General features: G+C 40.9%; 2 protein-coding genes across 5 annotated transcripts in view; one reads left to right on the forward strand and one right to left on the reverse strand.

Moving 5' to 3' along the window:
* Ppme1 (protein phosphatase methylesterase 1) overlaps window positions 1-2,412 on the reverse strand; it is a 49,611-nt gene extending 47,199 nt beyond the window's left edge. The window contains exon 1 of the mRNA XM_070035021.1: window positions 2,034-2,412. Within this exon, the coding sequence (XP_069891122.1) occupies window positions 2,034-2,134 (101 nt within the window). The 5' untranslated portion in view covers window positions 2,135-2,412. The remainder of the gene's footprint in view (window positions 1-2,033) is intronic.
* A 232-nt stretch (window positions 2,413-2,644) lies between these two features.
* The window catches only part of C2cd3 (C2 domain containing 3 centriole elongation regulator), a 115,697-nt gene continuing 102,244 nt past the window's right edge, over window positions 2,645-16,097 (forward strand). For 3 of the 4 annotated variants that reach the window (XM_070035022.1, XM_070035023.1, XM_070035025.1), the window contains exons 1-5: window positions 2,645-2,813; window positions 4,551-4,820; window positions 6,678-6,835; window positions 12,453-12,628; window positions 13,385-13,632. In XM_070035022.1, the coding sequence (XP_069891123.1) occupies window positions 2,759-2,813; window positions 4,551-4,820; window positions 6,678-6,835; window positions 12,453-12,628; window positions 13,385-13,632 (907 nt within the window). In that variant the 5' untranslated portion in view covers window positions 2,645-2,758. The remainder of the gene's footprint in view (window positions 2,814-4,550; window positions 4,821-6,677; window positions 6,836-12,452; window positions 12,629-13,384; window positions 13,633-16,097) is intronic. The other variant, XM_070035024.1, reaches the window with a different exon arrangement.

The raw sequence follows: 16,097 nt of genomic DNA on the forward strand, positions 1-16,097 counted from the left end.
ATATGGCTCAAGTAGTAAAATGCTCATCTGACAAGTGCAAGTTCCAATCCCATTAACACCAAAAAAAGGAACTAAATCAAATCTAATTATTTTATGGGGTGTGTGTATATGCATGCACGTACCAGTTCTGGGGCTTGAACTCAGGGCCTCTTGCTCCTGCTCCACTTTTTTGACCATGGCACTCTACCACTTGAGCCACACCTCTAGTTTCTATTTTATATTAATGTTTTGATCTATATTAATTTTTTCAAATAACCTGTTAAGGGTCAATATGCAGGCTTATTATTCATAAGGTAGTCCAACTTTTCTGCCTTTAAAACTAAAACAATTTTTATTTTACCTTATGTATAGCCTTGTAAGGAAGGCCTACCTTCCTCTGTTGTAGTTTTCTATGTAGCATAGGAAAAAAAAAATCCAACTAGTTTCTGGGTTTTCCAGCCACTATTGCTACCCTTTCAAGCCTTCTATTTTATTCTACAGGATTCTCTTTACTCTTCATTCCTAAAATCAATTTACACAGTATCATATCTTATATCCTTATCTTTTTTTTTTGGTCAGTCATGGGCCTTAACTCTGGGCCTGGGCACTGCCCCTCAGCTCTTCAGTTCGAGGCTAGCATTCCACCACTTGAGCCACAGTACCACTTCCTTTTTTTCTGCTTATATGGTACTCAGGAATGGAACCCAGGGCCTCATGCATGCAAGGCAAACACTCTACCACTGAACCACCTTCCCAGCCCCAAGTATCATCATCATCATCATCATCATCATTATTATTATTTTGCTTGTATTTCTTCAGAATGTTAGGTACCTCTCTTCCAGTTCTTTCCCCAAGAATATCTAGCAACCTATCTCTTGAATGGCAATACATACAGTACATATACCTTTTCTCTTTACAATCAGCAATCCCTGAATTACTACTACAAATATCCACCGAATCCCTCGTGGCCTATTTAATTCTCTTTGCCTTTAAGCACCTATCATTCCCATGTTCAACACCCAACTATCCCCTAACCTGGCACATGCTATTCAATGACCTAAATTTCCAAAGCTTATCTCTTTAACACAGTTCTCTTCCCTTTCCAGAGGTTTTCCTCCAAACTTTTATTGTAAACGGCTACTGGGAGATGCTTCTGGGAGACTCAGATTAAACAAGGAAACAGATCAGTCTTAGACATAGCTTTCCCCACCCCTATTGGACTAGTAAAAAGCAATTGCTCAAATCTTCCTCTTCAATGTTCTCAGGCCTTACCTCTTCAGGGCTTTTAGTCACGAAACACTATTACTAGTCATTTCTCAATTTCTAGAGCCCACGGTCACTCTCTGAACTTGGTCCTCGGGGTCATTTCACGGCCCCTCTACCCACGCCCCAGCTTCTCAGCACATCTTGACTACACACTTAAAAAACAGTCTTCCGGGATATGTTCTCTGCTTTTCCTTAGGCTTATTCCCCACGCTTCCTGGGTTCTCCCTTAGAGATCTAACCTCCTAGTCACCCTCCCACCCCCACTCCCTGAATCTGGGAACTCTCTCTAGAGCCTTCTCCAATTCTTCCTTAGATGTTCTCCATTTCTGATATCCAGTTCTCACAGTCCTCTTACTCTTGGTCAATCTTTCCCTTCAACTTTTCCCTCAGTCATTCCCATTTTCCTCATCGCTCCACGGCAGATCCCCTCCCGCTCTCCCTTCTCCCTCCACCCCCCCCCCCGCCCTTCCCCTCCCGACCTCAGCACTGTTCTGCTCTTTCTTCTACCTCTCCCATCCCTTCTCCTAGGGTTTCCTCCCCCCGTCCCTTAAATTATCCTCTCGGCCTCTCCAATCTTTCCCATATACCCTTCTCCCGTCAACGAGATCTGTCCTCCCATTTCTATTGCCTTGGCGCCTCCCCTAGTACCAAAACCTGCCTTTTACTTCATCTAAACATCTCCAGGCCGCCGCCAACATCTCCTACAATTCTCAGCCTCCCTTTTCGTGCCTCTCCTTCTCCAATGGCCGAGGCCGGGCCTCTAGGGGGAAGGGGCACGAGTCACGTACCCCATTCGCATCTTGGCTCCACTCTGACCGCCCCCGCTGCCAGGTAGAGGAGGGCGAGAGGGCAGGTGGCCGAGGTGCATGCTCTTCTCTAGGGCCGACATGAAGGGTAAGACAAACCAGTCCACCACAGAACTGTCGGAGCTTCGTCCCAGGCTGAGTGCGGCCCAAGCGATCACAGCTCACTCCCCAAACGACGCCGGGTCGCCTGTGGACAGCACCCAGCTTACTGGCAACAACGCCTACCGCCCACCGGCGGCTCCGAACTCCACCCCCTCGTCTCGGCGCTTCCACCGGAAGTGCGCAACAGCTCTCGCACAAAGGAAACTGGGTAACGAAGTCTCCGGACCCCCTCTGAGGCCTAGTGGAGAACTCCGGGACCCTAGCCGGAAGAAGAAGCTCTCCATGAGGCAATGCACACTGGGCAATGGAGTCTTCGGTTGGAATACCCCGTTGCGCCTGCGCAACCGTAGATGCCTTGGGCCAACCCCGCGGAGGTAGGGTAGCAAGGCATCCTGGGTGTTGCAGTCTATTGGCAGGAGGTTTTTGGCGCCTTCCCTTTCCTTTTCCGGAGACTGTTAGCGGAAGAGCCGCGTCTTCCTGTGTCCCAGGCTGCTTAGCGGCTCCGGTTGCTGGGGAACACCGGCGCCTTGGGGAGCGATGGAGGGAGGGTACGGTTTAGGTGCCGGGACCCGAGTTGAGCTAGTGAAGAAGAGCCCCAGCTCATCATGAAACAGCGAAAAGGTCCTGGGTCTGGGGGCAGCCATGGGCGCAAGAAGAGAGGTAAACAACCATCAGAAGTTGAGGAAAGTATAATAGAGCATGCCTGTTAGGGAGTAATTAGGGAGACAGGCCCCCACCGAGTTTTAGGAAAGAAAAAGAAAAGGAGGGAAGCGAGTCTAACCAGCGAACCAGACCTTGAAAAGAATAGAAAGGAAATAGCGTCTGGGGTGGGAGGTTAAAAGAAAATAGGTGATAAATGCGAATGGGTGAAGGCTAAAGGGTACGGATAGGACAACAAGTATAGGAGTGTTTGGGGTAACAAAAGTAAATGTCTGAGTGTGCGTGCATGTGTGGTATTGGAGGTCCACAGGGGCTGAATGAAACGTAAGTTGGAGAGGGGAGTGTAAAGGTGACTAACATGCAACAATCACGTTTTATATAATACTAGATCCCTCCGGACTGTAACAAAATTGGATTTGGTAAATGTCAGTTGAGTGAACGGAGTGGTTCTAATCATGAAACGTGGAAGACTATGAGCAGAAATTGGGGAGGGGAATGGTAAAAGAGTAGATTAAAAAGGGTGAAGTGAAAAAAAAAAGGGTGAAGTGATAGGGTGTGGAAGGATTTGAAGAAGGGATACAGGCATGAAGGTTTCCTATGGGACTTTAGATGATGAGTGTGTAGGAAAAATAAGCTGGCCAAAGAAATGGAGAATGTTAGTTGCAGTAAGAATCACCAAATTGGAAATTAAATCAGTACAAAACTGCCTCCCAGGATGGTGACAGAGAAAACCAACGGGTGGCCCTGCATTTTTACATTATAGTCACTTTAGTGAGAATAGGGGTCTTGGGAGCAAGGATTGTATAATAGGCCACAGCTTCGCATATATAAACTGAATAAATCTTGTCTGAGTTGTCTCACTTACTAAAACAGTTTTCAAGCAGTGCCTTTCCTAATACCAGGAGGTTCTGAGAAGGAAGAGTGTCCACATGCTGGTGTTCACTTTGTCAAAATGTTGATAGGAGGAAAGTCAAAGTAGAAATAATGTAACAGTACTGTAGAAAAGATTGTCCTTGCTACAGCATGTGTATATGCAGGAATACTCATGTACACACATGCATATAATTTTTTTTTTTTTTTTTTTTTTTTTTTGTCGGTCGTGGGGCTTGAACTCTGGGCCTGGGCGCTGTCCCTCAGCTCTTCAGCTCAAGGCGAGCGCTCTACCACTTGAGCTACAGCGCCACTTCCGGTTTTCTGGTGGTTTATTGGAGATAGGAGTCTCACGGTCTCTCCTGCCCGGGCTGGCTTTGAACCGCGATCCTCAGATCTCAGCCTCCTGAGTAGCTAGGATTACAGGCGTGAGCCACCAGCGCCCGGCTGCATATAATTTTTATATTGAAATTATCCATGAAGTTTATAATGGGTCTTTTCTCTATTATAGAGATCAAAGGTAGTATTTGTTTTTAAACATTCAAAGATAGTTTCCAGAAAAGATATTGATTGGAAAGAAGACAGCAAGGGTCATGACTAACTGCCTTATTACATTTTGATTTGTCATGAAATTTAATAAGTATCAAAGTTAATGAATATTAGATTGACAGTAATAATTAACAGAAAACTTTTGAACTATCAAGGTTACTGTATGGTCTCATTTACTAGTTACTTCTCACATACTAGTATAGGTAGGTTAAGCTTGCTTTCTGTAGAGACTAAAATGTTTGTTTTTATTCAAAAGGCAAATTATGTTTTTTATATTTAGTCTAGATTATTACTCTGTGTTCTTGGATTCTCCCATAGGTTTGAGTGACATTTCACCATCTACAAGCCTGCCACCTCTGGTGGAAGGCCAGCTGCGCTGCTTTCTGAGACTTACTATTAATAAAGTTATATGGAAGATTGCAAAGCCTCCCACTTGTGTACTTGTCCGAGTGAGATGGTGGGGAGAAACATCAGATGGAACCCTCTTTTGCCCCAGGGATGCATTGCAGACTGAACCAAAAGCTGTGAGAACAACAACACGTTATGCTATTCGCTGTGGTCCAAAACAGTTTACTTCTTATCTAACAGGTATGTTTTTGTTTTATCATTTTAGCTCTAGACAAATACGTAGACATAAAGCATATGCTTATGGTTGTCAGTAACAGATGTTACTATGTACCTAGGATGGTAAAAAAGGGCTGAAGGGCATGACTTAGGTGGGAGAAATCTGCCTAGCAAGCATAAGGCCCCAAGTTCAAATCCAAGTATCATCAAAAGAGAGAGACTCAAGTAGAAATCAAAATTCTATCAATTATAATTTCACAAATAAATTTAGTTATTATGGTAAGCTTATTTAAGAAGATTCATACTTTTTGTATTACGAGCCCCAAACTTAAATCCTTACATGATATTTTTATATAATTTATCAAATGAGAGATTTGATATTCATTAAAAAAAGGTATCTTGAATAGGAAGAATACAGGTTTACACATAGACCATCTAGAGGTTGAACTCTGTTTTTAGAATCAGATTGCTGTTTGATACTGAGAGGTTTCTAAGATCTTAGAGCTCTAGTTTCCTGGGGATAATTCTACAACAACAAAAGTGAAGGGTAAAGATCAGAAGTTGTTAGACATTAAGCCTTTTCTCCTGGAAACAATGAATGGTGGATAATGAAGTAGAGTAGTGTACACTTTATAATTGGGTAAAACTGAGTTTTATCCCAGTTCTAGCATTTTAAAGCTCAGTGAACTTAGATATGTTACATGACTCTCAGACCTTGTTTTATCTCTAACTGTACTTAAAAATCATAGGTTTGTAAAGAGAGTTAATAGAACATGGAAGAGCCTGTCTAATAGTAAATAGGCAGCAAATGTTGATCCATTTCCCTTAACTCCCCATGTAAATGTCGTTTTATAGTCTACAAAGCTCCTTTGCACCTACTAATTCATTTGATTTTTTTTTTCAAGAAAACCTGTCTGACTAGGTAACAAAGAGGCAATGGTCTGTTAAGTAATTTGCCTGAAGTCATGTAACAGTCATTCTACAACACTCTGTGAGAGGACACTCTATTATGTGATCTACATGTACCCTAATTCCTCACACAGCAGTGATGAGAAGTATCTGATGCCTATTTTACTCAAAAAGAGCTTATTACTATTGGAGCAAATACACAACCACAGATCTTCTCATTATATGTCCTGCATGGTAACAATGAAATGTTTTCTCAACTTTGGCAAGAAAAAAATCTACAAGTTACACGTCTTAAAATGATCTTAGATCCCATTTCATAGATTATGCTTTCCAGGAGTAGGCAAATAACAAACAAACAAAAAAACTAGGATGTTTAGAGCTATGCAAGAGCAGCCCTTTCTCTAATTCAAACTAGAATAATAATAAATGAACTAAGATATGTTATTGTATTTCAAAACCAAAGCCTCAATTCTTAAAATGTATATTTAGCAGTACTCTTTTTTCTTTAGTGCAAGTTACTTGTCATTCTTTTCTAAAACTCTATTGTTCTTTTGATCTTGGTCTCAGACTCCCTTTCTCTCCCCACCCCAAAATAGTGTGGTAAGTGCATGCCTAGTTTATTGGAAATGAATGTTTTAAGTTAAAAAAAAAGTGGGGGCTGGGAAGGTGGCTCAGTGGTAGAGCGCTTGACTTGCATGCATGAGGCCCTGTGTTCAATTCCTCAGCACCACATAAGCAAAAAGAAAAAGTGGCACTGTGGCTCAAGCGGTAGAGCACTAGCCTGGAGCTGAATAGCTGAGGGACAGCGCCCAGGCCCAGAGTTCAGGCCCCACGACCGGACCCCCCCCCCAAAAAAAAAAGTGTTTCATTGTATACAACTCTATCTACCTAAAAAAAACAAAAAAGTATATATATATATATATATATATATATATATATATATATGACTATGTTATAATTGTTCCTGATTAGATATGGCTGTGTTGGTGCTGGATGTAATCACCAAATCTGATCATCTTCCAATTGGTAGAGTTCAAATCAGTGGCCTAGCTCAGCTTTCTCCAACCCATCAAATCAATGGATTGTTTACTATCGTTTCACCAACATCTAAGAAACTTGGAGACCTTCAGGTAAAAATATTTCAATTCTTTACTATATGTGCAATAAAACTTGAATGGAAATAGCCTGAGTAGTTAGGATTACAGGTATAAGCTGCCAGCAACCAGCCTGATACTGTATTTTCAGTTCATTCCATTCCATTAGTAAGACATTTAATTGTTTTTAAATTTGTGTTTTAAACTTTTTATTTATGGGATTTCAATTTGATTTTTTCTTCAGGATTTCTGTCTATTGAATTCTTTCATATCCTGGCTTGTCTTCATTCAACTGTTTGTTTTTCTCTTTGTGTTTGTACAGCTGTTAGTTTGATTCTTTAATTCATTCACTCATATGTTTGCATACATTCTTTTTTATTTCATTGATACCACTTTTTTTTTTTTGTCAGTCATGGGGCTCGAACTCTGGGCTGGGTGCTATCTGTCAGCTCTTCAGGTCAAGGCTAGCGTGCTACCACTTGAGCCACATCTGGCCTTTTCTGTTTATGTGGTGCTAAGGAATTGAACCCAGGGCCTCATGCATGCCAGGCAAGCACTCTACCACTGAACCACCTTCCCAGCCCAAGTTTGTTTGTTTTTTTTTATCCATTGTGGGGCTTGAACTCTGGACCTGGGTGCTGTCCCTGAGCTCTTCAACTCAAGGCAAGTGCTCTACCACTTGAGCCACAGTACCACTTCCAGCTTTTCTGCTTATGTGGTACTGAGAAATCAAACCCAGAGCTTATGCATGCTAGATACTGAGCCACATTCCCAGTCCATTGATTAGAAGTTTTAATCACTTGTAGTCTTTTGATTGAAATAGTCTCAATGTTCAGGCAAGATAGTGTAGCAGCCAGGGTGTAGTGTTATTTCTCCCTCTAAGCTAGGGAATACAGATCAATAGCCAAGCATTCACCCAAATGCTCAGATCACTGGGCCTAATCCCCAACACTACTCAAATTAAGTAGTGTTAAGGTAAACTAGTTGAAGTGTTTTGTAGAAAGGTCACTTGTCTGCTTCTGAGATGCTTTCAACTGTAGAAATGTCCCTTCTTTGTGTACTGAGAGATGCTGTTGGCTGTAGAGAGCTTTCTCCCTGTAGTCTGGTCAGGTGCCCACTTGATCCATGTGCCCACACCCACCCAATTTGTGCCCCTAGGGGCAACAAATGTCCAGGCCTTCACATAACTGCCAGGTGCATCAGAGAATGAGGGAAGCACACACAACACTGAGCTCTGTTCTTGCTAGAGGTAAACAGAGGGACCTAATCACTCTGACTTATTAGTCTTAATACATCTAGCCCCCTTCCAGCAATTCACTTCCTGTGTGATGAAGAGACTATGAAGTTTTGTTATTCTGGACTCTGGGCTCTCAGCCCTGTCAGCAAACACATATTAGGACACTGTTCCCAGTGTCTCACTGTGGTTTGTAGGGGTTAGAGGTAAGAAAGGCATAACTACAAAATGTCTGTATAAGGGTATTATTTAAGGTGATGGATCTTTTCTCTGTGTGTGTGTGTGTGTGTGTGTGTGTGTGTGTGTGATGGATCTTTTCTGTGTGTGTGTGTGTGTGTGTGTGTGTGTGTGTGATGGATCTTGTGTGTGTGTGTGTGTGTGATGGATCTTGTGTGTGTGTGTGTGTGTGTGTGTGTGTTCCAGTAGCAGATCTTTGTAATTTCAGTCTGGCATTTTACTGGTTAATTGAGATGGAATCTCACAGACTTTTCTACTTGGACTGGCTTTGAACTGAGATCCTCCAGTCTGAACTTCCTGAAGAGCTAGGATTACAGGCATGAGCCATTGCTTAGTTGTTCTATATCTTTATTGTTTGGTGGTTACATGTGTCTATTCAAATGTTAAAACTCATAGATTGATTTTATTGTAACAAAATTTTTTTTTGAAAAATAGCCATAGATGTAATGGTAAACAGAAGTTATCACTGTCTCACACTGGGATGTACTTCATGACTGGAGTACATAGCCTGACTAACATTGTAAGTCTACTGCAGCTAATTTTTGCTACATGAGAATGGGAACCCAGCATTGTTAGAACTGTTTGTTTGCTTGTTTTTTTTAAGAGAAGCCAAAGATCCAGATTTTTATAGGATATGTGACTTTTAAATACATGTATATAGTTGTTGTTGTTGATGTTGTTGTTGTTGTTGTTGTTGGTCATGGGGCCTGAACTCTGAGCCTGGGTGCTGTCCCTGCACTCTTCAGCTAAGGCAAGCGTTCTACCTCTTGAGCCACAGTGCCACTTCCGGTTTTCTAGTGGTTTATTGGAGATCAGAGTCTCACAGACTTTTCTGCCTGGGCTGGCTTTGAACCATGATCCTCAGATCTCAGCCTCCTGAGTAGCTAGGATTACAGGCATGAGCCACCGGCACCCAGCTTTTAAAATATTTTAAAAATGTTTTCTTACATGCTGTGTGGACCAGCATTCAGTAAATAGTTGACAACTAATTTACTGTCTCTGATACTGATAGATGTTACAGATATAACAACAACAATTATAGGCAATTTAATATCAAAAAGAGCCTTGAGTCACTGCTAAGAAGGCAGATGAGCATCCTTAAGGGTTGCTCTGTTATGGATGGGAAAGCATATGGTATATGGGGATGGTGTGGGTTTCAGAAAATGTTGCTGTATTTAGATGATGGAGGGTTGATTTGAAAATAGCACTGGGAAAGAGAAAGACAGCTTCTCTTTTACTGGCAAATGAAAATTGTTGCACTGGAGAAGACTTTGGGAAAATGAGGCCATTTTATGGACCAGTACAGTGTTCAGATACTTTGTATAACATAGAAAGTCTGGTTGAGGGGTACAGTTTAGTAGTAGAGCACATGCTCAGAATGAATGAGTACCTAGGAGAGAATCAACACGAGTAACTGTGGACTAGGGAAGCATGGCTGAAGTTGACAAGAGTGAAGTTCTAGGAGATGATTGCGGGAATAATTGGGTACAGTGTGAGAAGCAGAAGGCTTAGGCATAGAGGTCTAATGGATAAGAATTCCCTCTGACTAGAGTTTGCCTCAGCTCTGTCAGCTGGCTATGCATAGTTAAGATTCTTAGCCTAGTTGTTAGTATTCTGTTCCTGGAAATCATCCTGACACTATTCCTCCCTTGTTCCCCCAAGTTTGGCCCTCTCTTTACTGTCCCCACAGCACCTAGTACACTTACATTAAAATTATTTTTTTAAGTTCACCTACTACATGATGCAATCCTTTCTGATCAGGATCCATGTTTTAGTCACCTTTTTGCTCAGGCTGGTAACAGAGCTAGTAGTAGTTGTGTAACTAGGTAGGGGAGTTAGGCCAGCTCCCAAGTTTCACTGAAAGATAAATGAAAAAAGGGGCAGAATTATTGTGACTCTTTCTTCACTAGCTAATGGTAGAACAGGCTTATATCAGTTGTTTTCTTACTGGTTGAGATCTGCTTAAGACAAAAGCAAAAGTTAATGGCCAGTCAGCAGATCTCTATTAAGGCCAGGAAATAGGCCTTTAATTCCTAGGACCTCCTCTATTTCTAGAACATGATAACAAATGATAAATGTTAAGGAACACTTACACATTTGGGTAGCTAGGATTTTAGGTGATATTATTACAGTGATCACCTCATTGCACATGGCATTCTTTTTTTTTTTTTTTTGGGGGGGGGGTCCGGTCATGGGGCCTGAACTCTGGGCCTGGGCACTGTCCCTCAGGTCTTCAGCTGAAAGCTAGCACTCTGCCACTTGAGCCACAGCGCCACTTCCAGCTTTTTTCTTTTTGCTTATGTGGTGCTAAGGAATCGAACCCAGGGCCTCGAGCATGCAAGGCAAGCACTCTACCACTGAGCCACCTTCCCAGCCCCGCACATGGCATTCTTATAGGAAAATCTAATATATATATATATATATATATATATATATATATATATATATATATATATATATATGCATTTTATATTTCTGGATTCATTATCAGAATTCTTCTCAAGGTCTAGACTTACTGAATTTCTCTGATCAAAATATCACTTTTGTTTTAGGCCATTTATCATTATTTGACTGTCTTTCGCATTTCTTCTACTTTGTCATTGAAACTGAAATTTAAATACTGCTACATCTTTCTTTTGGAATACATTCTTCAATTTCATCTCCAGAATTTTGCTTTTAGCTGTATTTTTTATTCCTCCACTGAGCTTTTTACAGGACTGGAGAATTTTACAATAGAGAATTTGAACTCTAAGTAAAGAAAAAATGAGGAAACTTATTTTTTTAATGCTAGCTTTCACTGTTTTGTCCAACATGGTCCCAAACTCTTTGGTCCAGGCAATATTCCTGCCTTAGCCTCCTTAGTAGTTAGGACTATAGTCTTACACCACTAGATCTGACAGAAAGTTACCATTTCATTGTAGTATTTTCCCCTCTGTACTTTATTTCATTGCTAGTATAGAACTAGGGACGTATTTGTCCCAAGTAACTAACAATAAGGTAGAGGTACTGTGTCATTCAGTTATTTGTCAGATGACTAGGTCTATTTTGGCTTGAATACTGGACCTATAATACTGTGCCAATTAGCTTATAGAAAACTGAAGAAAATGGTCCTCAAGGAGTTCATATTCTTTTTTTTTTTTTTTTTTGGGTCCCGTCATGGGGCCTGAACTCTGGGCCTGGGCGCTGTCCCTCAGCTCTTCAGCTCAAGGCTAGCGCTCTACCACATGAGCCACAGCGCCACTTCCAGCTTTTATCTGCTTATGTGGTGCTGAGGAATTGAACCCAGGGCCTCATGTATGCAAGGCAAGCGCTCTACCACTGAGCCACCTTCCCAGCCCGGAGTTCATAATCTAATCAGCATGATAAATACGTTTAAAAGTCCAAATAGCTGAGTGCCAGTGGCTCACACCTGTAATCCCAGCTACTCAAGAGGCTGATATCTAAGGATTGAAGTCTAAAGCCAGTCTAGGCAAGAGAGTTTGAGAGATCCTTATCTCAAGTTAATATTTTTTTGAAAAAGCATGGGAGAGGAGGACTGTGACTCAAAGTGATAGAGTGCTAACTTTGAGCCAAAAAGTACCCCAGCCCCAAATTCATGCCCAGGACTGGCGCGCGCATGTGCGCGCGCACACACACACACACACACACACACACACACACACACACTACAGGCACACACACACACTACAGGCACACACACACACACACAGAGTACAAATGTTTTTCTCATCCTCTGAAAAAAAAAACCTTCAACTTATGGTAATATACTTTCCTGATAGGGTTATTTCATCACCAAAGCTTTTCCATATGAGTACCTTAGCACAGTTTGTAGCTTGTAGTAAAGTATCTAGTAAATACTGGGTGTGCGGATCTATTGATGGGCAGATATGTAGAATCATGAAGAAGGCAATGAACATGATATCTCTACCTGGACATAAAGAATTAATGCTGGAGTAAATTGATATACAGAGGCATAAAGCGCTGAAATATAAGGTACCTTATAGATACCCCCTCCTAAGTTATTGGCTTATCTAGAACAGAGGAATTAAGGAATATTTAGAACATAGTGAGAGATGAAGCTTTTGAAGTAAGTAGGAAGTTGGAAGTAATCTTGTAAAGAATGTGGGACAATAGTTTGTATCAAGCTAAGAAATCCTAAAGAAAATTACATGTCTCTTTCAGGTCTCACTTGCTCTGGAACCTCTGTCAGAAACTTATGACAGCTACAGCCCTCTACCTATCACTGACATGGTAGAAAATGTGCTTTTATCTGAGCAAGGATTCAGAGGAAATACCAAAAACATAAGAATTGCTGGGAAAGAATTAGTAGCCAACAGTAGTAGATCAACTACACCAAGGTAATTAATTACCAACACCTAATACCAGTCTGTTAGCTTATTCCCATTGTACTCTTGATTTGTCTTTCATTTGTACTTGACTGCAAAACTAAAAAAAATCCCTTATTTAACAGATAACTGCTAAGCACCACTAATGGTACTGGTTGGAAATTTGCAAGACTCAGTCCTTCAGTGAATCACATGTTCAGCATGCCCAGCACCAAAAATAACAGCCAAAAAAACCCCAAAAAAAACCCTCTACGTGATTCCTATTTTGAAGGACTATTCGCAGTCTATAGAAAAATCACCAGAAATAAATATGACTAAATTGTTTACCAATGCTATGATAGATGAAATGAGAATGAGATAAGAATGCTATGAGAAAGAGAGAAAGGGCATTACTGTATGAAATTGAAGGGATAAGAGCAACCGATTTTTGTTTTGTGTAATTATTTATGAAACATTTGCTTTGTATCAAGCTCTGTGGTGACCTCCTCCCTTGTGGGTGTGTTGAGGAGGTGGGGGAGTGCTGAGCTCTTTATTTCACTGTATCACATTAACTCCAAACCCACAACTATAGGTAAAGCATCTAATATTTCTTTAGTTTAGAAGAGGAAAAACAAATTTACAAAGTTGCGTTATAAGCAAATTCCCTCTTTTAAAGTCCAAGCTATGTCACTATCACTGATTTTTTTTCTAAGCTCTGGCAAAGTAGAATGTTACCGTGAAGGATTATTTATAGCTGACATTCTCCTTTTTCAAAAAAAAAAAAAACAGGGGGAAGGACCACTTGTACTTTCCAGAGAACTCTAATACAGGAAAGGATTCTTTCTTTGGACTACAGCACCATCTAAATTCAGGGCAGAGTTTAGAGTCTGTAACTCTGAAAGGCAAAGCTCCACGGAAACGTATGTCCCTTCTCAACAGTTCTGAATTCCAGCCTCAAATTAGGACAGTTGCCAAGAGTTACAGTGACTCATGTGTTCTTCCTTCAAACAACCCTCCTACCAAGGACCTTCTTTCAGGTACAAATAGACTTGTGAACTGAGAATAAGCTATATTTATTGGGATTGTTCTACTTGTTAACCAGCCTCCAAAGGAAACCAAGGCTTATCTTCAAATAAAAAAGCCAAATAAGAAAGATTTACTCAAGTCCAGGCATCCCTAGGAAACTACTAAGTCCTTTCTTTTTTCTTTTTTTTTTTTTGTCGGTTGTGGGGCTTGAGCTTGGCCTGGATGCTGTCCCTCAGCTCTTCAGCTCAAGGCTAGCACTCTACCACTTGAGCCACAGTGTCACTTCCTGGTTTTCTGGTGGTTTATTGGAGATAAGAGTCTCACAGACTTTCCTGCCCAGGCTGGCTTTGAACTGTGATCCTCATATTGCTGGTGTGAGCCACCAGCGCCCGGCTTACTAAGTCCTTTCTTTAAAAAAAAAAAAATTAATAGCTAGATGCTGGCTTATACCTGTAATCCTAGCTATTCAGAAGGCTAAGATCTAAGGAATGTGATTTAAAGCCAGCCGAGGCAGGAAAGTCTAAGAGACTCTCATCTCCAATAAACTAAAAAAAAAAAAAAAACCAGTAGTAGAGCTATGGCTCAAGTGGTAGAGCACTAGCCCTAAGCAAAAGAAGCTTAGGGATAGCACCCAGGTCCTGAGTTCACTGAGTTCAAGCCAAGAACCAGCATTATATAAACCACCAGTTATATCTAAGCCACCAGTTGTATTTTTAATTGACATATAGTAATTGAATGTATTTATGGGATATATGTGACATTTCATTACATGTGTATAATGAGTAATGATCAGATCAAGGTAATTAGCATTTATAGACATTTCTCATTTCTTTGTGCTGGAAATGTTCAAAATTGGCATTATAACCATTCTGTTGTCAATCATAGATAACTTATTCCTCCTATTCAGTTGTAAACCCACTGTACCTTCTAAACATATGTTATGCTGCATCCCCCTTCCCAGACCCTTCCCAAGCTTTGAGATCTATATAATATAAATGAAAAGAAACACTATGCCTTTACATAGTTTCTCCACTTCCATCCATAACTTCTAAATTAGGTTCTTATAATTGTAGGTTTGAGGAAGGGGCCTATTAAACCTAGAAATGAGATTAAAGCTTTTTTTTTTTTTTTTTTTGTCGGACATGAGGCCTGAACTCTGGGCCTGGGCACTGTCCCTTAGCTCTTCAGCTCAAGGCTAGCGCTCTACCACTTGAGCGGTAGTACCACTTGTGGTGCTAAGGAATCGAACCCAGAGCCTCATGCATACAAGGCAAACAATCCACCACTGAGCTACCTCCCAGCCCCATAAAGCTTTTATTATAGAGAAAAATTAGTCTTTTTTGTTTCCAGATAATTCAAAGCATATAAGGTTTTTTTGTCTTACCAGAATTATTTACTCATGTCATTGTATAGGGAGTTGTGCCAAATTTGTTTCACATTCTGAAAACATCTAGTCTATAGAATGTGACCAAACTTCTGATTTTAAGCCTAAGGATTAAATTCTGTTGTATCCAAATAGTAGTAGAAAGAAGACAAAAGTGTAACCTAAAATAAGAAGCAACAAGAACAGAATTATAATTATCTCAGGTTAGGGAGTGATACAAAAGCAGTAAGTTAGCAGGAAGTCGGTGGGTCACACCTGTAATCCTAGTAACTCTGGAAGCTGAGAACTGAGGATCGCAGTTCAAAGCCAGCCCGGGCAGGAAAGTCTGTGAGACGCTAATCTCAATAAACTACCAGAAAACCAGAAGTGGCGCTGTGGCTCAAGTGATAGAATGCTAGCATTGAGCTGAAGAGGTTCAGGGACAGTGTTCAGTTCCTGAGTTCCAGCCCCACAACCGACAAAAAAAGGGGGAAAAAAGCCAACTTGGGGGGAGGGGAAAAGTGGAAGAAAATAAGGTAGAAGGTAACACTGTTTAAAAAGAATTGTACTGATTACCTTACTTATGTAACTGTAACACCTGTGTTCATCACCTTTACTATAAGATAAATTTTATAGGTAGGTAGGTAGGTAGGTAGACAGATAGACAGACAGACAGACAGACAGATAGATAGATCAGTAAGGTATCTAGGTATAAAAACAAACAGTAGGCATTACTAACTTTTTTTTTTTAACACCTTTTTTTTTTACATCTTTTTTTTTTTTTGTCGGAGGTGGGGCCTGAACTCTGGGCCTAGGCGCTGTCCCTCAGCTATTCAGCTCAAGGCTAGCACTCTGCCACTTAAGCCACAGCACCACTTCTGGCTTTTTCTGCTTATGTGGTGCTGAGGAATCGAACCCAGGGCCTCATGCATGCAAGACAAGCACTCTACCACTGAGCCACCTTCCCAGCCCATTACTAACTTTTTATATAAGTATTATAACAGTTGAAAACCTGAGGATAGAACAGCTCACAAGGTCAGTGTCTTTTAGAAGAGAAATTTTATTTGTTGATGTGATATTATTAACCTAGTAGAAGCTTAGTAAAAACTTAGT

Source organism: Dipodomys merriami, unplaced genomic scaffold, assembly GCF_024711535.1.
Source record: "Dipodomys merriami isolate MVZ:Mamm:240054 unplaced genomic scaffold, mDipMer1.0.p SCAF_25, whole genome shotgun sequence".
Classification (NCBI taxonomy): domain Eukaryota; kingdom Metazoa; phylum Chordata; class Mammalia; order Rodentia; family Heteromyidae; genus Dipodomys; species Dipodomys merriami.